Source organism: Limulus polyphemus, unplaced genomic scaffold, assembly GCF_000517525.1.
Source record: "Limulus polyphemus unplaced genomic scaffold, Limulus_polyphemus-2.1.2 Scaffold504, whole genome shotgun sequence".
NCBI lineage: Eukaryota > Metazoa > Arthropoda > Merostomata > Xiphosura > Limulidae > Limulus > Limulus polyphemus.
The window spans coordinates 278,584-302,516 of record NW_013666114.1 but is presented as its reverse complement, the minus strand read 5'-3'; the positions used below and the strand labels follow the sequence as shown (position 1 = coordinate 302,516).

At 33.1% G+C, this 23,933-nt stretch overlaps 1 protein-coding gene across 2 annotated transcripts in view; it reads left to right on the top strand.

Moving 5' to 3' along the window:
• LOC106458719 (transducin-like enhancer protein 4) overlaps nucleotides 1-23,933 on the top strand; it is an 80,479-nt gene that overhangs the window by 43,337 nt on the left and 13,209 nt on the right. For both annotated transcript variants that reach the window (XM_022384988.1, XM_022384987.1), the window contains exons 7-11: nucleotides 1,082-1,259; nucleotides 4,276-4,295; nucleotides 12,484-12,564; nucleotides 15,236-15,289; nucleotides 15,769-15,891. In XM_022384988.1, coding sequence (XP_022240696.1) covers nucleotides 1,082-1,259; nucleotides 4,276-4,295; nucleotides 12,484-12,564; nucleotides 15,236-15,289; nucleotides 15,769-15,891 — 456 coding nt within the window. The remainder of the gene's footprint in view (nucleotides 1-1,081; nucleotides 1,260-4,275; nucleotides 4,296-12,483; nucleotides 12,565-15,235; nucleotides 15,290-15,768; nucleotides 15,892-23,933) is intronic.

Here is a 23,933-nt window from a genome sequence, read left to right as displayed (position 1 = left end):
TTTCTACAGTGCTCAGAACACACGTGAGCTGTCTACCAAATGTGTATCACGGCCAAAAAAATTTAGAATTATCATATGTAGTAAATTCTTGTGCTCCCAGTTAGGACTATTTGTCACAATCCATTATATTATATAGTAAATATATTAGCATGAGTGTGCTAGCGTTATATTATGTAGTAAACTCAAGCTTATCGTATTCTATAAGTTTAGTATTGCAGGATATATTAAACACGTGGATTCCCTATTATTCCAGTACTACAACTATCGCACCCCACAAGTGTTAGCATTACGTTACATGATAAGCACCTTTATTTTTGTGCTAACAATACACATTAAACTCCAAAAATATTAGTATTACGTTAGATGGTAAACACATTTATTTTGTGCTAACACTACTTAGTAACCTCACAAGTGTCACCATTACATCATGAAGTTAACGTGTGGGCTTCTGTGTTACTAATGATCTCCGATGACTGTCCCTGAACGCCCGTGAATACTACTAAGGCTGATAGGCAGCATATCAACATTACTTCATATTTTCCATTGGTCTTTCCAACTGTGATAAGATTCACAGGCAACCGAAGCCGCAGCGAATGGGAAAAGTGTACATTTCCTGTATCGAGTGTAGGAAACGATTATGGACGGTAGAGGGCAGTATCAAATTGTAATTAGCATGACCCATTTTTTTTTGTACAATGTCTTGATATATTTTGCATAGAATAACTAAATTATGTTGATACATTGTTTATCAGCTTTAGTAGTATTTTCGGGCGGTTGAAATTGACACGGATGTCACGAGCACATCTGGAATCACTGGCAGTTTCTTAGTAGGACCGTGTCCTCTATGCTTATATATGCCATAGGATCTTATCATCACCATATATAAAAAACACAAGAATACCCTGCCATTTTTCACACCATTCAGAACTTTTCTTTGGAGCTTCGTGATAGGCTTAGCTCAGAGGTTTTTACACTTGAGTATTGTTAAAATGATTTGAATTAGTAGAGTTTCACCAAGAATAGATTAGGTTTAATTATTCTCTACCTTTATTCAAACAGTTTTAATATTCACTCATTCCAGCAACAGGCACATGCCTCCCCTATAGCCATGGTGCCACACGCTGCAATGGCAGGCCTACAGCCATCAGTGATGTTACATAGTAGCGCTGCTAATCTGTTAGCCTTCTCAGGACCTTTATCAAGCAGCACCCACCATTCAGGAGGCTCATTTTTAAGTTTCAAGGAAAAACGCTCACATGGTAAGAGCTTTCACACTTGGTTTATTTTTCCAAATCCATAATGTTTTCTGTTTAACTTATGTAAGTTTTATTGTGATTTTTGTGACAGATTCTAGTTTACGTATGTTTCATATACAAACAAATAAATTTAAGTTTGTTAATATCTAGGCGTTCTTTGTAGATCTATTTATAGTGTTTGATTTACTAACAAGCGAAACTCGAAACAAAATCAACTGAAGAAAAGCTAGTATTAGCATATTTTATAAATTTACAGATAATGTTGTATTATGTTCTCTTTCATATTATGACTATGCTAGGCTGCTTGGCTAGAAGCCTTTTGCTGATTTCAGGATGAAGAACAATTAATAAATGTAATCAATTTCTGCAAACATTTGTTGTTCAACAATAGTTGTAAGTTATTATCATCGTGAAGCTATAGTAAGACTTTTAATGATAATAACCATGTGAGTTAACTGTATAGAGACATTATCGAAAATTACTTTTCTTTTTATTTAATTGTATTCAATGACTTAGTGTTAATCTAAAACCGACCTTGATGCAGATATTTACAATAATTTAACTTATTTCTGAATCCGTTTTTAAACATATTCTGATTAATAACAATTTAAAGTCACCGTAAAAAGTGTTTAAATATCTACTTGTAAAAACAATATAACTATGTTGTAACATTATACTCAGACTTCACTATAAACAACAATGTGAGTATAGTGACACTCATTTAATGGTTACATATATCTAGATTTGGTTTGACCTATTTCAAACATACCATTCAGCTATTGGTCGTAATAATAATACAATCTTGTTGTAACACTTTATACTGGTACCAACGCGTGATGCAACATTGAACCTGCTTTCATAGGTTTACTATTACATAAAATGTGAGTCTAAACTGTATTCATATGTTTACCGGTAACAACAATCTGATTTAGCTAAGCTTTTACTGGAAACAATGATATGAAACTTTAGTCAGATATTAATTGTCTGCAGCGAACCGACAGAGTTTCAAAAATATTTCCAGATCTGCTAGCAAAAATAACCTAAAATGTTTTGTGACACTTTATTCAGCGGTTTATTGGAAGAAACAATCACTTACAGCTCCGAAACCATTTACAAGTCTATTGGCAACAATAATCTAAACATTTTGGGACGTTGTATTCAGGCATTTAATAGGAACAATAATGGAATACAGCATCGAAATTATTTACAGCTCTACTGGCAACAATAATCTAAACATTTTGGGACGCTGTATTCAGGCATTTAATAGGAACAATAATCGAATACAGCATCGAAATTATTTACAGCTCTACTGGCAACAATAATCTAAACATTTTTGTGAAACTGTGTTCAGACGTTTTCTGGAAACAACAATCTAGCATAACATTGAAGCAATATTTATATTTTTACTTTAAATAAGAACTAGACCTATGTATTACTATTTTCTGTTTATCGGAATCTGATCTTTTTATCAGATCTATCGAGATATTTACTTGTAAAATGTTACAGTTAATTATAAATATATCCAAACACTTCTGGAAGCATCTTTGTGGTGCAGCCATAGCCATACATTTAACATAACAATAATCTGGCCTATCTGTAAAACTATGACTATATATTTAACATAACAATAATCTGATCTATCTGTAAAGCTATAACTATATATTTAACGTAGCAATAATTTGATGTAGCTCTGATGGTATATTTGAATATGAGTTATAATCAGTTAAGTCGTGCTTCATCAAATCCATTGGATATTGTCCAAAGTTTTCAGATCTTGTCTCTGTTTTCTTTTAAATCTAGAAACTGAAATAAGATGTGAGCAAAATAAGATATTTTCTTTTCTACAAAGTACTAACTGTGATAGATAATTAGAAGTACAAAAATATTTTACTTCGACAAGCCCTCCGGTGACTCAGCAGTATGTCTGAGAGCTTATAACACTAAAAATCAGGTTTGGAAACCAGCGATGAGCAGAGCACATTGTATAGCTTTGTGCATAATATCAAACAAACAAAAGTACGTCAGAGTTCTTAGTGCATATGAACCAGAATATATATAGATATATTGAGAACTCAGTATTATTGTGAAAACTTTATTTGAAGTTAAGCACAAAGCAACACAATGGGATATCTGTGCTTTGCCCACCACGGGTATCGAAACCCGGATTCTAGTGTTGTATGTCCTCAGACATACCGTTGTGCCACTGGTGGGCCAATAGTTTATAATCATTCAAGTTAGGTGTGAAAGTAGCAGATCAGGTAATATTATTCACTTCAACAGATAATTCTTATACACTTTTAAAGTAAATTATAAATAATATGCAATACGAACACTCTGTTATGTACTCTCATTTAAACAATAAAATGATGCAATTCATTGTGACTTGGTTTTAACAAAAACTCTCTCTGAAAGAGTCATGCTAGCTCTTCATAATAAAATCAAAACTGACAATCTAAGAAAACACGCTTCAGGTTACAACAACTGGCTGTTTTCTTATAAAAACGCGCTTTAGGAAATGCTGGTTACAAAATCCGGCTGTTTAGTTCTGAAAACGCTTTAGGAGAGTACCGGTTAAAGATTCGGTTGTTTTCTTTTAAAACGCATGCTCTAGGTGAGTGGTGGTTACAAGAGCCGGATGTTTTCTTTTAAAAACACTTTTGAAGTTTAGTGATGATTGTAAATAAAGTATCTTATTAAATAATAGTGTTTTCTCATTCCAATAGATGGCTCTTCTATATTATAGGATATTATGAATAATGCATAAATTTGAGACTCATTAAAAAGACTCAAGACGTTTGTTCATACGATATGAAGAAACTTTTGACTTGAGGATAATTTCTTTCCGTTTCTCTTCTTACAGTTACAAACTTGTTTTTCTACTCTTCCTTTTAGCACATTTGTTGATATTGGTGTTTTATAAAGATATTCATTAGTAAATAAAACTTGGATATTTTCTTTTATTTATTTATCTGATGAATCTACGTGTTGCCCGCCCAACCACGATGTTGCTCCGTGTCAGTAATGAACAACGAAAAACAAGTAAGTCAGTCCTTCGTTTTTTGACACCTCCATATTTACTACATCTGTTTAATTCCCACATTAAGATCGTTCCATTGTGTGTTCTACATAAAAGAAATCGAGAGCCATTGGCGGTTATGTAAGATGTTGCACGAACTTAATGAGGTCAATAACTTCTTTTAAGTACTAATATGTGCGTTTTATAGTTAGAACTAGTTAGTTTCCCAGAACTCAAAGTGTTTGAATAACAATAAAGACTTTAAAAGTATACAATTTTTCTTAATGGTGTTATATTTTAAGCAAAGTGTGAACTTATTTTGGCAGGTTTCTCAGTACAAAATAAACTTTCTGAATATGAATAAAATATTTAGGAAATGGATACATAGAACATATTACTTAAGATCCAGGCATATCGACGGTTCTAAACCTCGTAAAAAGAAATAAGTAAATTTGTAGAAAAACACGAATTTTTTAAATAAGCTCGCTCTAAAGGTTTGTTGTAAAATTTTATTAATATGGTGTGTGTGCGGGGGGGGGGGTATAATTATATCATTTATTTGTAGAAGACCAAAGCCCCCACAGTGGCACAGCGGTATGTCTGCTGACTTACAACGCTAGAAACCGGCTTTCGATACCCGTGGTGGGCAGAGCACAGATAGCTTAGTCCTTAACTTCAAACAAACGACAACAGAAGACCAAAAAAAAGCAGATTTAACAGACAGAACTCAAACAGACCACGTATTATAAAGGGTAGGCGCAAGGGCGAGATTAATTAGACCACGTGTCGGAAAGAGCAGGTGCAAGGGCAAGATTAACACGCACGCGCGTACTCACACAACTTTGATTTCTATTTGTATTTTTTTTTTGTGATTTATATTTCTAAATTTCAGGTTTCTAGGTTCTTTCCTCTTGGATCTATGGCGGTCAAATTTCTTTTCTACGTGTTTTGTTTTGCATAAAAAGATGCGCACGTGCATGCGCGCACGCACATAGATATGTATTAATACCCAGGTGCACACCCTCAGTGTCCATTTTGTATCTGTGAACAATTTTAGATTTCTAGGTTCATTCCTCTTGGAGCTATGGCGGTTACATTTCTTTTTTATGTGGTTTTTCGCATAAAAAGACGTGCACGCACGTACATAAGTAATAATATCCAGGTGCAAACCCTCAGAGTTCCCTTAGTATGGGAACAAAATTACAGATTTCTAGTTTCTTACCTCTTGGAGTTATGGCGGTCACACACAGACACGCAATTTCATTATTATAGATAATCAATTTCTTTTTGTTGACATTAATTCTGACCAAATACTTATAAATCCAATACACTGCATATCATTTTTGACTTGTAATTACCATAATGAAAATACTGTAATCATCGTATTGAAAGTGTTGTAATTATCATGTTAAAAGTATCGTAATTATCTACTGAAAGTACTGTAAGTATTATCCAAAGCGTTGTAATTATTATACTAAAAAGACGGTAATTAATGAAAGTTTTGTAATTATCATAATAAAAATATTCTAACTGTTATAATGAAAGCTTGTAGAAATCACATTTATCTGAATGTCTCAGAAACTCCTCCCATGCTCCTCAACAGCTCGATGAATTTCACTTACAAAACTACTAACATTATTAATCTCTAGAAGCACTTCCTTGATTAACATCTTGACAAAACACATTCCATACGCTTATTCTGTTGAAAGAACATCCGAAGTTCAACTCAGTTAGTTACTAATACCATGGTCAGACAAATATTGCGGTTTTATACAATTTCGACTATCAACAGTCATTTAACTCATTCATAGAGATTGTTACCCAATAGATCTATAAATGTAGGAAAATGCTACATTTAGCTATAAAGATGAATAACCTCAAAAATTCGTTCAGACTGAAAATGTATAAAGTCGTGTATGTGTCAAACAACTACAACAAGACATATTGTTCTAAAGTGTTAGGTTTCGTATAATTGATAATTGCAACCTTTTGGTGAAACTCCATAATTACAGAGTTGAGAAAAGAACGAACACAATTATCTTTGATTTTTTTCCCCTCAATACTGTTAAGCTTCAGTTGTCGTTTTTCGTTAGAAAGGGAGGATGATTGACGATATTTAACCGTAAATTCAATTTCTAGGAGCGTATGTGAGTGATAACTTGGCAAGAACATATTTAGCAAACTTAGAACCTCCATTTTTAAATCTTCACTTTTCCATGTTTATATACGGTAATACACAGCTGTCAAGTAAATATTTGAGTTTGTATCTTTGCTGTAAAAATACTTGCTGGGTTGCATGTTGAAGTTTCATATTTCTTGCATTACACACTTTGTCATGACTGATACTGTTTATATAATATTCTAATAATTCATTAAATAAATCGTCTCATTCTATGTATATATAGGTGATAGGTGCGTGTGTGTGTGTATAAAGGACAAAGTGTATTTTTTTTAGATGTGTGTATGAATATTGATGGATGGTACTAGAATGTCTCAGGATGAACAGATGTATTTTACGGATTAAGTAAATTGCTGATTAATAAATATGAATGACTCTACAACTATTGCCACAGATAAAAATATACTCAATTCTATATGTAAAATGATTATAAAAAGACAGAGTGATGTTTAGATATGGATAGTTCTATATTGGGGATATATATATATATATACACAAATCTTAGTGCTCTTTTACAGTTACATGTTCATCTAATCATTTGTATTAGTACTTTCAACCTGAAGGAACTTTATGTAAAACATGTACTAAACGGCCAAATCAGAGAACTGTAAAGGACAGATAGACACAATCTAAAACTGGTGGTCAAACAGATAGACACGGTCTAAAACTGGTGATCAAACAGATAGACACGGTCTAAAACTGGTGATCAAACAGATAGACACAAACTAAAACTGGTGATCAAACAGATAGACACAAACTAAAACTGGTGGTCAAACAAATAGACACAATCTAAAACTGGTGATCAAATAGATAGACACAAACTATTTGATCAAATAGTGGTCAAACAGATAGACACAATCTAGAACTGGTGGTCACAGAGAGGTAACCCGTCAACAGCATCCGACATCTATGCGACTACTCCTAATTAAAAAAGCAGGATTAGCTGTCACAATAGCTCCACGGCTGAACGTGAAGAGCGTATTCAACACCATATCGCGACTCAAACTTTGGACGTTCAATCCTCAGCCAGGCATGCTAACTACTGGGCCACTCGTGGGCCTTATATGTCTAGTTATCACTAAGTTTTGTCCAATTACCATAACAAATTTATCTAGTTACCATTAAGTGGTCTAATATAGTTATCATTAAGTTTTTACTTAGTGATAACTAGTAATTATCTAGTTACCATTAACTAATTATCAATACGTTATCACCTAGATATATGTAAGTTATCACCTGGCTATAACTAAGTCATTCATGTAATTATATTTAAGCGGTTATACATAGTTATGATTAAGTGTTCATACAATTACCATCACGTGTTGATCTAGTTACCATTAAGTAATTATCTAGTTCTCGGTGAGTTATCAGTAAGTTATTTATCTAATTATCATTAAGTGGTAATACATTGTTATTCTTATGTGCATATCTAGCTACCTCACAGTGTTTATCTAATTATCATTAAACCCAAACTATCAAGAAAAACTTGCTACTTAAAATTCAGATTCTGTTTTTGGTTATTACGTTTCTCGCATTCAGATTCTTGTTTTTGTTGTGGAAATTTTTTATATTATTGATTTTGCTGTACTGGTACTCGTTATCACTGATATCACACAGATGTGTAAAAAATAGGATACAGAAATGTATTTTTTTTCTAAGTTTTCGCTTTTATGTGCATCGATTTTGTGGCTATTAGATTCGCCAGTGTTTCAACAAACGAGAGGAAAGAAATTATTTTGTCGTTTTCCATCAGATCAACCTCATGATAAATGTGAAACGTAGTTTGCCTACACTTACAATGGTTCCATTGATTTTGATTCCGCTAATGTTTTCCTTTATGGTTGTTATTCGCCTGAATCAGACTCAACATTGGTAGGTTTAGCATTTGTGTCCCATCTCTCTTCTATATAGAAAAAATCACGTCATTACTTTTTTTTACCCTTCCCAGTGGGTCGATAAAAAATCATTTCTCCACTTTTCTTATAATACCTTGTTCTCTACGATGAATTTTTTTAATAGCTGTTGCCGAATCATTTTTTTAATATGTATATATTTTTTATCGAATAGATGGAAATAAACAGCTCAATAACACTCGAAAATGTTATATTCTTTATTTTGTATGGATTTTCCACATCACCAATTATTTACTATTCCTAATTTTATGTTTTTGTTTTGGGAACGACTTCGTTCTTTTTTCATACACGTGTTGTTCCAAAGTACAACTCATACAAATAATATTTTCAGACAATAAAACAAGATTAACAAGAATCTATATTAAAATATATGTAAGGTAAAGCGAAGAATCAGATTAGAAATAAATAAACATGGTTATAAAATTTATAATCCATCTTTCTGAATTCCATTTAAGGTAAAATCTATTAGAAAAATAGACTGTATTTATAACCTTAGAAAACTTTTACTGAAACACTATAATTAAACCTGAGTATCATACAAAAAGGTACTCGTGCCTCATACAGTGTCGTGGTGTTGTGGATGCAGGCCGTAACGCCACGGGTGATATGTTAACAGTGGCGTGTTGCTGTAGATGCGACCCGTGACGCCACGGATGACATGTTTACAGTAGCGTGCTACTGTAGATGCGACCAGTGACGCCACGAGTGTTATGTTTAGCACCTATATATTTGATTCACTGTGAATTCCCGACCATAGAAAAATGCAATAACACAGTGGTAAATGTACGACTAGAGAAAAGTGTCACTGTTTTTTTTATCGTGGAAATAAAGCAACGGCGTTATCTGCAAATTGAATACTAAGTTACAAAATTCTTATAAATTATGAGTTAAAGCAAAGAAGAATATGTAATAATATGTTGACCACACTATATCTGCTATATCCAAAAGATATATCCAACAAAGATTTTTACACAATACCAAGGCTCATCGGGCCAGCTTAGATACAACAGACATAGTAATGGCTTTGGTGTTATCTATATGATCAGTTGCGTGTTGAACAATGATAGTAATGGTGCTATGTATATGATCAGTTGCGTGTTGAACAATGATAGTAATAGTGTTATCTATATCATCAGTTGCGTGTTGAACAATGATAGTAATAGTGTTATCTATATCATCAGTTGCGTGTTGAACAATGATAATAATGGTGCTATCTATATCATCTGTTGCGTGTTGAACAAGGATAGTAATTGTGTTATCTATATCATCTGTTGCGTGTTGAACAATGTGAGTAATGGTGCTATCTATATCATCAGTTGCGTGTTGAACAGTGATAGTAATGGTGCTACCTATATCATCTGTTGCGTGTTGAACAATGATAGTAATGGAGTAAACTAGATGAAGGTAGTGAAGTGTAATGATTGTCAATTTTATTTACGTCATTTACTCATTACTATTATTTTCACCCGAATTAACTTTAAAGGCATTCAGAAGAACTAGCAAACCAACAAATTAGTCTTCTTGTACCAGGAGTGGGTCACTTGTTGTACCAGGAGTGGGTCACTTGTTGTACCAGGAGTGGGTCACTTGTTGTACCAGGAGTGGGTCACTTCTTGTACCAGAAGTGGGTCACTTCTTGTACCAGGAGTGGGTCACTTGTTGTACTAGGAGTGGGTCATTTGTTGTACTAGGAGTGGGTCACTTGTTGTACCAGAAGTGGGTCACTTCTTGTACCAGGAGTGGGTCACTTGTTGTGCCAGGAGTGGGTCACTTGTTGTACCAGAAGTGGGTCACTTGTTGTACCAGGAGTGGGTCACTTGTTGTACCAGGAGTGGGTCACTTGTTGTAACAGGAGTGGGTCAAGCAACCACAGCATAAGAAGGATTTGAAGTTAATGAAAGCTAAAGCTTCACACGAATGTAGCCACATCTCTAAAGCCACGACTACTTTCATGAAAACAGTATCGATAGAACGAGATGTATTCAGTTTCATCCGATTACATACCTGTTAGGTACTCCCCATTCTGCCCATGTAGGCCCAAACGTTTATGTCTTTAATCTAAATTATGGTCGTGGAAGCAAACACCTAAGTGAACCAGAGGATTTGTTGACATTGTCTCAAGATTGACCTCCCCGTGTTTCGCAGAATATTATTATAGTAGAAATAGCGGTATCGGTCAATAATGAATAGTCTTGGTCATCAGACTGTGTACAAACTGGTAGCGGAGACAGTATTTCTGGAAGCCGTAACAGATGCTTCTAATATTGCTTGAAACTGCTCATAAGTACAATCTCCAATTTTGTATTGTTTTAAAAACCTACAATAACCTGAATCATGACTAATAATCACGTTTCTAGGATACGTGATAAAATATTCATCTTGAAATAATAGTATCATATTTTTTTACTTTGAAATCAAAATAAAGAATAGATTTACGTTTTCCTAAGTTATATACAACAATTTCAAAAATTGTCAAATAATTTTATTAATTTCCCATCATTTTAATTTTAAATGAAAAAGCTAACAAGTGAAGATTGATTTCGAGACTTGAGTCGAGAACCTCTGGCTAACAAGACCAGTGCTTTACCACTGAGCTATGCACTTCAATAAATTACAAACATAACGTTTGTAAAAATACATGCTTATTTTGGATAATCTGGAAGCCATATCATTTCTAGAGTTTGTCTTACAAAAGTTTTAAGTAATGTTTGTTTAAAACGTCATTTCGGGGGGTTATATTAAAGCGTACACTGTAAACTTAACCCACGAATGTTTTCAACAACTGTCCAACTCTAGCTTGTTTATTAAGGAGATATAATATTTTTTTAGAATTTGTAGTTAAGAGACTACACAGTAAACCTAATACTGGAATGTAATCAACATCTTTTCATTTTTAACTAAATGTTTAAAAACATTATTTGTATATTGTGCTTGTAAATAAGCAGCGTACAATGTAATCTCAGCAGAATGTTTTGGTGTATTTACGGACACTCTAAACTCGAAAGAATGTCCTGGTATATTTACGTACACTCTAAACAGAACGTTTTAATGTATCTAAAAAATTGAAAGGTTGGTTCCAATAATCTCCAAGTTTACCGGTAAAAGATTCAATCCTAGTGGCTAGTTATTTACCAGTAAAAAAAGATCAATCCTAGTGACTAGTTGTTTACCAGTAAAATGATCAATCCTAGTGACTAGTTGTTTACCGGTAAAACGATCAATCCTAGTGGCTAGTTGTTTACCGGTAAATAATTCAACCCTAGTGGCTAGTAGTTTACCGGTAAAAAGATCAATCCTAGTGGCTAGTTGTTTACTGGTAAAACGGTTAACACCAGTGGCTAGTTGTTTACCGGTAAAAAGATCAATCCTATTGGCTAATAGTTTACCAGTAAAAAGATAAATCCTAGTGGATAGTAGTTTACCGGTAAAAAGATCAATCCTAGTGGATAGTTGTTTACTGGTAAAACAGTTAATCCTAGTGGATAGTTGTTTACCGGTAAAATAGATCAATCCTAGTGACTAGTTGTTTACCGGTAAAAAGATCAATCCTATTGGCTAATAGTTTACCGGTAAAACGATCAATCCTAGTGGATAGCCACTAGGATGAAACGTTTTACCGGTAAACTACTAGCCACTAGGATTGATTTTTTTACCAGTAAACAACTAGCCACTAGGATTGATCGTTTTACCGGTAAACTACTATCCACTAGGATTGATCTTTTTACCGGTAAACTACTAGTTGTTTACCGGTAAAAAGATCAATCCTAGTGGTTAGTTGTTTACTGGTAAAACGATTGTTCGATGTTCAACTACTTAAGGCTTAGAAAACATGTTTTTCTTTGCATTTCTTTCCTGTAAATGTTTATATTTTTAATATTTAAAGTTTTTATTTCATCATTTTTCAAAATCTATATATAATGAGAGAGATTTCATTCATTTGTCGAGATGTGATTACTAAGATAATCAATGAGTCCAGTTAACAGAAAATAGCAAAACATGTTTATTTGTTACTAAAGTAGGACATCACACTGATTAAATAATGTGTTACTAACCTTCTTGCTTCTGCATCATACCCATAACGTACACATAACCTACATGGTCGACTCAATTTCTTTCCAGAGGATCTCTTTGTCACCACACGAAAAGCAGAGAAACCGTTCACCCGAAATGAAACGAAGGCGAGAAGACAAAGTCGACCGAGTAAGTTTAGGAAAGACGTTTTTAATTTTTTTTATAGCTATTTCATGTTACTTTGTATATAATAGTTTTTACATTTAGTTTTAGCATACTTGTTTGTAGTATCTTCACGTATATATTCATTATAATCAAAACACCTTAGGTGTGAAAAAAAAACGGAGCGGCCAAACTGGAAGCTACACTTATAGCATTGATAAAAATTTTACATCAATGCTAAAAGTGTACCAATCAGTTTCGGATTTCATTCCTTTAAGTCGCACGCTCAATCCCTTTTTGGCCGCACCTTTTTTCACACCTAAGATGTTCTTTATTAGATATAATGACTTTTTGTCAGTACACACCAGCAAGCCACCAAGTAAAAAAGTAACACTCGATAGTGACCAACATTAGTTTTAGGATCGCAACCGTATTATTTAGAACAGTCCTTTATTTTACAGAACTTACCAGATTCTTGAAATATATGGTTGCAGCTTTTCCTCTCTGAAACAGTGTTAATAATTTCATATATAGTAACGCCATGGAAACTAGATTAACAGTTTCTTGTCATCACCCGCATGCACTCGGTACAGCCGTATCAAGCATTATTGTTTAATCTAATTGCTAAACGCTCTTTAAATAGGAGAATTTCATAAAACTTAATAAATTTGTACTTAAAAGTTGGCAATGAATAATGAATAATAACTATCCATCCATATGATTCTTTTAAAATCTTGAGCTAGAAACTGCTAATTGAGTTTGCCTAATGTAACCAATACTTATGTATCTGCACGTGCTTTCACCCTATAGTTTTGCTCCTTTAAATAAGCTGTCTTTAATCCGAATGATGAATACCTAAAAACTGTCCACCTTTACTCTTAAATAGCTCACGTGACTTTTTATGTAGGCGTGAGCAAAACTTTTGGTCAAAATTGAGCGGTTTTTTGTTGAATAACTTTGCACATGTGGCTTATAGTTAGACCAAATTTGATACCTAATTCTGGGTTGTAAAGAACTATCAGTGTAAGAAATTTGAAAAAGATATCCATGAAAGTTAAATATGTTTTTCTGTCAAATAAAAAAAGGAAGAACTTCAATCAAAATTGGAGATTTTATATCTCGTGTATTTCTTAATTACATTGAAATTTGGTATGTGAAGTAAGGTTCCAGTAGAATACATTCACTAATAATATGTGGTAGTCTGAGCTACAGAAACTGTGTCCTGCAAGTTGTTTTGGCCGCAAGACACATTACCATGTGTCTTGATTTACTATTAAGCAACAAGTCTGAGGTCACTCAGGCAATGTGTATAATATAAACGAATCAGAGATTGAACTGAGTTTTATTCGGAGAATTTTAATAAAATTTTGTGTGTTTGTTCTTAAGCACAAAGCTATACAATGAGCTATCTTGTACTCTTTCCACCGCGAGTATCCAAACCCGATTTTAGCGGTTTAAGCTCCCCATACTTACCGCTGAGCCACCGAGAGGCAGTAAAACTTGTACTTCTCTGAATCTGGTCTTTGCTTTATACGAAATATTTTACAACGTAGTAGTGACTCCTCATCTAAATGAAATTCTGTACTCCGTATGTTAGCCTTCTTTATGTATACAAGTTCAAGTTACATCCACTTTACTTTAGGTCCTCTTTCATAATATATACATACTAATATTTTTTATTTCCATTTTTAATTTCCAAATGTTTTGTAAGGAAAACCTATTACGACTTATTTATTGTTAATTGTATATATCAATATAAATCACATTATGAGAACAATATGCAAAGTATGTATCTGAAAACAACCCATAGATATTTGTTTTTACGTTAAAGACTAGAACAAGTTCCAGCAAAGAGGCTGACCTATACCATCGTATAAAGTGACCTTAACCTTATAAAACGATTGAATACGTTCAGTAGCTATCTGTTTCTCAAAGACAAGTAAAAAGTACACAGTGATGTCAAATAATTTTAGTGACAACACTGATCGGACATAAAATATTTTGTACCAAATTATAAATTTTAAGTAGAGTACATTAAGATATTTTTGGGTGCACAGTAGTGTGCTTGTTGCGCACTCGTCTTTCAGATATAATGAGAACTGGCATATAACCTTTCCAGATATTTAGCCTCCCACCCCCGGGTTTTTTATACAATTAATTCAGCAAGCTATTTTTTTGCAAACATTTTTACAAGTAATTAGACGATAAATAGTGTGTACTGAAAAGGGAATAAAATTATTAAGATTAGGAAGACACTTGTGTTAGTTTCACGTTTCGTTAAAACATCTGTGTGAAGAGAATGTAATTATCAAGATTACGAAGACACTCGTGTAAGTTTCACGTTTTCTTAAAACATCTGTATTAAGAGAATATAATTATTAAGATTAGGAAGACACTCGTGTAAGTTTCACGTTTCCTTAAAACATCTGTATTAAGAGAATATAATTATTAAGATTAGGAAGACACTTGTGTAAGTTTCACGTTTCCTTAAAACATCTGTATTAAGAGAATATAATTATTAAGATTAGGAAGACACTTGTGTAAGTTTCACGTTTCATTAAAACATCTGTGTGAAGAGAATGTAATTATTAAGATCAGGAAGACACCTGTGTAAGTTTCACGTTTCGTTAAAACATCTGTGTGAAGAGAATATAATTATCTCTTAAAAATTAATCATACTATGAATTTGTAATTTCAGACCAGTGACGACGAAAAAAGTGACCAAGACTTGGTTGTTGATATGGCCAATGAAGTTAGTATCTTTAATTAATACACGCTGCTGTAGATGTCGATACTTAAATAATAAAATAGATACACCCAATGAAACGATGTCGAACATATTTTGAAAATATATTAACCGATGAAATTGTGATAATGAGTATCGTCATCAGTGAAGTTAATAATGTTTATCGTATTTGGGAGATTGTTTATTTAAGTACGAATGTTGGGAAATAGAAACACACTGTATTATCAGGATTGTTGACTTTATTTGGTAGTATTTGTGCCCAATAATGCTAAGGTTGTTGAATATACACACAATGTATTTATCCAATGAAATAAGAATTTTTTTTTTATTTGATCAAGTAGATTATGTTAATAGATGTTGTTGTTAAATTAAAACTCAAGATTGATTTTTCATAATTTCAGCCAAATATGCCATGACTACATGATATGTTTAATAGTAAATATGACTGATACTACTCTGTTGTGTTGGAACGAATTTTTATTTAGGACTCTGTATCCCCAAATGGACAGCCTCATGAAAACGGGCTGAAGAGAGAGCTGCCTATCAGTAGGAGTGGTTCATCCTCGAGCAGAAGTACACCGGTTCAACAAAAACACAAGGATCGCATGGTAGGTTAAATTCATTTCATAGATATATTACATGGAGTAGAGAATCATCTTCTAACATGATTTTTTTTTCATTCTCCAAAACATCAGAAGGACGGTGTAATTTTATTTTAAGTATTTCATTTAAATACATCGGAAATTTGTCCTGAAATAATCATTGACTACGTTAGCTTTTCTATAATTAAAATATACTCATATATCAATATTTCGCAGCTGATCGAAGGTTCCGAGGTTCGAGCTGTAAGTTTGTTGGATAAATTTCGTATTTTTAGCTTTGGACGTGTTATAAAATTAAAAGTCAATCATATTAATTAGTTCAAGGAACCGTACAAAGCCTAAACGGCGGCGGATGCTGGTGTGTGGCTGCCTTTTCACTGGTCAGTAGTACAAAATTAATTACAGTTATACCTAGATCCTAGAGATCTCTGACCTGACTATTTAAGCCACATGCCCTTAAGGTGCCATGCAGGCTGAAAATTTCAATATTCAGCTTCACCTTCGAGTTCATTCTAGGATTTGTTTTTTTTTTTTTCAGTATATCCACTTATTTGAATCGATTTTAACGTACTCGGCTAATGACATTGTCCTAAAACTCACTAAACTTTCTACGTTTAATAATTTTACCTAAAACTCCGCTACTCTGTTTTAATAATATATATAGTTATTAGCATGTCCAATTAGTTCTCTTTAAGATATCCGAATTGTAAGTTCGGATGTGTTAATGCTATACCCATCTGCGATATATAGAAGTAATTACTTGTTTACAGTAAGAAGGTAAATTTATATACCTTTGTGTACGTAGTGGTGAAAATATTCATTAATGTCTTTTAGTTTGCATGCGTTATATAAGTATTCGATCCAATGGACGTTTCTTTTATCATCAAAGAAACCCTTTGTGTCATTTGATAAATTATTTCATGTTGTTTTTCAAAGTCTGTACCACTGAATATAAACTAATAATGAATAATATATGGGTCTATAAGCACAACAAAAAAAAAAAAAAACTGGAGCGTTTGGATATAATTTCAAACACTAAGAGAACCTGTTGTTAGAAATGGAAGATCGAAGTAAGATCAAGTTCACTGTTCGTTTTCTAAATAAATAAAAACTAACTTTTTTGTTATTCGTTTTTTTTTTTTAATACCGAAACACGAACGTGTTCTTTTTCTTTTTTTTTTGAGTTTTGAAATATAAGAACATGAATAAGGAACCAGTTTCTTTTTCAGCTTCTGTAAAACTAATTGGTTCTTTTATAATTTTTTTAGTTTTTGAATAATAAATAGCCAACCAATCTGTTGTTCGTTTTTCAGAAGCTGAAAAACGAACTGTCTTTTTTTGTTTTTTCATTTTCAGCTTTTCAGTAATGGAAAATACTATAGTTCAATTTTACTTTTTCTGTTTTCAATTTTTCGATATCCACTATTTCAGCTGCATGTGCAGAGTCTGTTTCAATTTTGAAACTATCAATAAAGACTTTGAAAATGTTGCACTTGTCTGTGGAAACTCTTTTAAGAACGTTCTGGGCAACATTGTTAGTTTTATTATCCTTATCTACTGTGCGTTTTATACAGAAGATTAAAGCTGTTTTCACTTAGTGCAGCAAACAACAATGACCGAGACTTTGAAGAAGTTAAAAGAAATACAGCAGACACTTTATCTAACGTGACAGAAGTTTCTTTTCCACCCATCTTGGCTAAACATGAAACCATTTGGTATTACCAAATATAATCTTTCAGTTTCTGACAAAGTAATTATTTTACAGTCTTGATTTTACTTATTTCTGATAGGTGAAATGCATAGGTATATATAAAAATATTACATACAATTTATGAAAAAAATCAAATAAAAAGAACATTGGTATTCAAGATTTTGTTTCATATATATACAAAAACGTAACAGAAAATTACAAACTGTTTAGTTTAGTCCATAAAATAAAATAATATTGTATCAATTTTTCAAAGCCATTGCTCTGGTACAGGTTTCATTAAAGGCAAATAAATGTCTATCAATTTGATCATTGAGATATTTCTTTAAATTGACATTATGGTATCTGAATATATTGAAATAATTATATTTACAACTAAAATGTCCCAAATTGAAAAACAGAGGTATCGCTAGGCACTGATACACGGGGTCCGTGTCCCTATTCTATTTGACAGGGCCCGGCATAGCCAGGTGGTTAGGATGCTCGACTCGCAATCTGAAGGTCGCGGATTCAAATCCCTTTCAGCCGTGGGGGCGTTATAATGTGATGGTTAATCCTACTATTCGTTGGTAAGAGAGTAGCCCAACAGTTGGCGGTGGGTGGTGATGACTATCTGCCTTTCCTCTGGTCTTGCACAGCTTAATTAGGAACTGGTAGCGCAGATAGCTCTAGTGTAGCTTTAAGAGAAATTCAAAATCAAACCAAACTATTTGACAGCGCCCCGAAACCCCACTTGGTGTCTTGAAAATTCAGAATAGAAAACCATGATGTTAAAAAATAAAATAAGATTACTTCTATCCAGTAGTACATTAGATAATATAAATTACACGACTTTATAAATTACACTGTATATTGTTAAATTTGAAGGTAGCATTCAGCAAAAATATAATGTCAAATATGTTCAAGTCTTCCATCACTATCCTTTTCTTTCATAGTTTTAATTTCTGGAGTTGACAATCTATCAAACTTGCACCACATGTTGTACCTTCATTCCAAACGTAATAATAAAAATTAGTTTCATTGCACGAAATGGACTTGACAATCTATCACACTTGCACCACATGTTGTGCCTTCATTCCAAACGTAATAATGAAAATTAGTTTCATTGCACGAAATGGAGTTGACAATCTATCACACTTGCACCACATGTTGTACCTTCATTCCAAACGTAATAATGAAAATTAGTTTCATTGCACGAAATGGAGTTGACAATCTATCACACTTGCACCACATGTTGTGCCTTCATTCCAAAAGTAACAATAAAAATGAGTTTCATTGTACGAAATGGGGTTGACAATCTATCACACTTGCACCACATGTTGTGCTTTCATTTCAAAAGTTACAATAAAAATGAGTTTTATTGCACGAAATGTATGTAACTACGGTGTACGTTTAAAATAACAAATCAATATGTTGTCCAACATAAACTAATATATCACTTGTTATGTAAAATGTAAATACAACTGAAATGATTGGATGGTAGAAAGTTCTTTTTCTTGTTGTTATTGTCTGGAAAACATCAGTTAAAGATATTATAAAGAATAAATTATACACATTTTTTTTTTCAAATTAATCAGCCGATCAGAACTACTGACTAAATTTACTTTAACTTTCAAAAAGCCGTCACACCGAATCACCCCCACAGTTCTATTTGAATTTAATTTCTCCCAAGAACATCCACATGATTTTGGGGTTCAAGTCCTCTGTCTCTCTCTCTCTCTTTCAGATGAGAAATGGAACACTAAGGATCAGCACAGATGGAGAGACTTGTACAAATTTCTGAGCTCCAAACAATCGTATTCTCCTGCGTAAACATCCAGACCGTCCAATTCAAAATCATTGCATAAAAGTAGCATTTTCCATACCCAATATCAGATACAGTGTATAATATTATATGCTAGCGTATGGCCCGTCACAAATGACCTCACATTTCATAACTAACTGAAACAAAGAGGCAGAAAAGTGCAGTCGAGGCAGTCAAACATCGGTAAATTCCTTTGTGCGCCAATCAAAATTAAAATCATTCATGAAATGAATAAGTGACGTATTCATGGGATAATTATTGATAAAAATCACTTAGATTAACAACTTCTAATATATAGAAAAGCCAGTGCGTTTTGGCAACACTACGTTCCAAGAATGGCTTTTATGTGGCTTAGCAACAAAAGCATAGCCTAATATTGTTGTTAGTCTGTGTACTGAAAGTATAAAATGAAATGTATATACAGACAACATGACTGGAAAAATATTTGTTGATTTCTTAATTTAGAGTCTCCGTTGATCAAAGATATTTGTTTATTATTAAAAACGTTGGTGATATAACAGAAAATAGCTTAATTTAGAAACGATTTAAGTATAAAATTGAAGCAGTATTTTTACTTTCATGATAGATTTTATGCACTTGGCTCTAACGTGGGTGGCCCCACACTACGTCTTCACTTTAGGCTCATTGTACCAACACTCACTACACTTACAAAGTTTCACAGAACCAACCCCTCACGGCTCCCTTGCACACCCGTCACTAAAATCGTAATGGACAGACAGTAATCGAAGTATTCTGTCTAGATAAATTTTTGAATCCTTCTATTTCGGTAAATCAGCAGAAATCAAGCGTGACGTAACATGACACACAATGGCTTTTATATAGGTTAGATTCATATTACAATAATACGTTACAATTTTATCACTATTACAAATTATTTCTTCAAAAACAACCATTTATTGCACACCGAAACAAAAATAAATCTGCTGAACACTTAGAATTGCTGCACTCCTACCACCGACAAAATGCTCTTCTGCAGTGAAGCTGTACCGACCCTTGTCACTACAAATAAGGGAAAGCAGATACGTAGTAAATTGATATTATCAGTATATTAAATAGTGATTACAGTTTTAATTTAACGTCAATACTACCCCTAACATAATGTTTTATATTTTGAATAATTGGAAATTATAGATAGAAGTACACAAGTAAATCTTCCCAAGCATACTTTCTTTGCTTGATAATGTATTATGCTTTTAGGGGACACGTTCACTTTGCCTTGCTTGATAATGTGTCATGCTTTAGGGGACGCGTTCACTTTGCCTTGCTTGATAATGTATTATGCTTTTAAGAGACACGTTCACTTTGCCTTTTTTGATAATGTATTATGCTTTAGGGGATGCATTCACTTTGTCTTGCTTGATAATGTATTATGCTTTTAGGGGACACGTTCACTTTGCCTTGCTTGATAATGTATTATGCTTTTAGGGGACACGTTCACTTTGAGCAAGTTTTTCTGTTCACTATTTCTTGTATTACAGTAAAGTATTCCACAAACCTTTCAGTCTCACTCCTCCTTAACTTCCAGTTTGTATCCACTGGAGCAGGCCTACAGTATGCCTGAAGCCACAATTTTCTGCCCTCATGCCACTGGCTGGCATCAAAAAGTCTAGCAACGTCCATAATAAGTTGACAGACTTCTGTGTCACGTGTTTATACTTTTGAAACTATGTCTTGATTTTTGGTTCACTGGGAAGTAAATAAAGAAGCTTAAGTAAGTTCAACTAGAAAGATGTTGGAAATGTGGACAATTAATTGAGGTATGCAGATTTTCTCTCTCCAATGCAGTGTCTATTGGGTGTAATTTTCTATATTTTAGGCTATCTGTTGTTCAGAGTTATTGGTGGTATGCTTTCACTTAGGTTTAAGTTTTGTATGTTGAGGGTTGAGCTTTTCCCTTTTTCTTGCTGCCCCAGACTTTATACTTATGGACATTGTATGTTAAGGGTTGAGGTATAGAGCTTTTCCATTTTCTTGCTGCCCCAGACTTTAGACTTATGTTCTATAGGTGGATCTAATTTTTCTTGTACCTTAAATGTTGATGACAGTAGTTTCTTGGTTGCTGGGGCCGTCTTTTGACAGTATTCACGTAAACGTTCTTTGAAACTGCTCTTGATAAATTTCTCAGACGCATTTGTGTTTTCTCGTGCATAAAGTTTTTCTTTAGAATTTTTATCCAGTTTTCTGTTGGTGAATTGATACATGCTTATACTCATCTTTCAAAACCAAACTGGTTCACAACGGTGCTTTTAAAATATATATTGTTATTAGGTGTTTGAGTACAGTTTTTGTGTAATATTTCCGATATATTGTTCACGGAAGAAATTTCCTGCATTACAATCTTTGTTGCAAATCTTGAAGTACTACCAGCCCAGTAGAAAAGCTCAAGAACTTCAACTAAGCGCTGATAATATGCATTTCATAGGCCAATTTGATTCTCTTCAGCAACTGCCAGTCTACGATCCTTCTTTCTTATTGGTCTGCCTTTAGTGAGTCCTTTCTTATGCCTGAAAACAGTATATGGACTCAGAGTTGATATCTTGACTTTCATTAACTTTTCCTGTTCTGACTCTTTATTTTCAAAACACATTGTACATATCATGGAAACATGAAAACTGCTCTTCCAGTAAAGAAAGAGTAATTGTTTTTCCGTATAACTTTTCTTAAAGGGTAAAGAGCACACTGGATTATCTGTAGCAATTGTATGCACAAAGAGTTTAGTCCAACTACCTGCTAACCTTCTGCCTCTTCTGTATTTACTTTTACTATCCAAATATTCCACTCCTCAAAAGGAATTTTGAATGAGAATTTCTGCTTTATTTCTCTGAAATCAATAAGTAGATGGTACATTACCAGTTTCAACATCTTCACTATTCAAACGTTATCTGCACCATTGTTTCCGATGAATATACCTGCCTTTCCATTCTGTTCTTCTTCTATTCCAAAATTAGTAGGTGTATTTTCTGGCAATTTTTAATGCATTGGCATCCATGCAGACTGATCGGATATTTGAAAATGGTTGTGCAGCAGCTGGATGGGATGAAATATTAAGATCAACCGAATGATAAAATAAAGTTGAGAAACCAACAAAACAAAGATGGACCAATTTCTTTCTTGTTCTAAAAGAGTCCTATTCTATTGCCGGCGTAAAGCAAACACAACCATATTTTAAAGTATCATAAGCAGTTAAAGAAACACGATTCCGGTAAAGTAGGCTACCAACATTAGCAGAATTTTACTTGTCTTTATAAATATAATCCAAAATGGATTTTATAACATTAATCTTAAATGTTTTTAACAGCTATCTAGTAGGCGAACATTAATCATTGGCTATATTTTTGAAAAGAAATAAAATTACGACGTACCATATTTCAACGTATTTAACCACAAAAATCGTTTGCGTATAAGTGGATTCAGCTTCAGATCACAGTAGTCTCAAGCTACAAAGAAATGGCAGACGAAACAAAAATTTGTTCGATTTTTATGTTCTCATATTTAAAAACTGAAAAACGAAAAGAGAACCAGTTCGTGTATAGTTATTAAAAAACAAAAACGAAAAACAAACTGGTTTGTAATTCATATTCTTTTATTCAAAAGCTGAAAATTTAAAAACAAAACCACTTCGTGTTTTATTTTTGCCATTAGAAAAACGAACTTCGAATAACGTGCTTGTATCTAACTTTAGTTGGTTGTTTAAGTTTGTGTTTGGACAATTTATACGCCAAACGATAAGAATATATGGCCTAACCTCATCTGATCCTTTAGAAATTTAAAAATGATTGAGTCTAGAAAGCGTTAATATATATCTGTTTTTTTTATAATCGTTTGAACAATTCTGTTAAGCTATCTAATTTTGGCGCCTTATATTAAAATATTGTAAACGATTTAATTTCGGCATGAAGTCTTATAATTAGAACTTAGTTATATCTATAAAAATTGTGTAAAACTATTTATCTTAAGGCAATATATAGTGTGAAAATATCAATTAACCACCAAATAGCATCACTGGTTGAAAAGTTTATAATTTATACGTTCGAATGAAGTAACGGTTGTTGATTATTTTTAAAACAGATGTGGCAAATGACTCTAAGGTTCTTGGAATTTTCATTATTGGTTTTTATTCTGTGCTGTATGCTTTGGAAAAGAAAACAAAAACCTTTAATGCAACATCTAACTAATAAATATTTATGTTCTTCACTGAAATGCATAAATAATTATCTTTGCATTAAGAACTGGTAATGTAGAAATAATTTGAAAAACTCTTTAACAAACATAGTTTTAAACAAGATGTTACATGAGCGGAAACGTTTTCTTTTAAATTAAACAAAAAATACCTTTTATACACTAGAAGCATAAGCAATCTGGTACTAAGAATGAAACATGGATTTAAAGTTTTGATAAGGTATAATTGATATGGGATATTGTAAGGTGACGAAGCTTTGGTGGGAATGGTATAATTGATATGGGATATTGTAAGGTGACGAAGCTTTGGTGGGAATGGTATAATTGATATGGGAT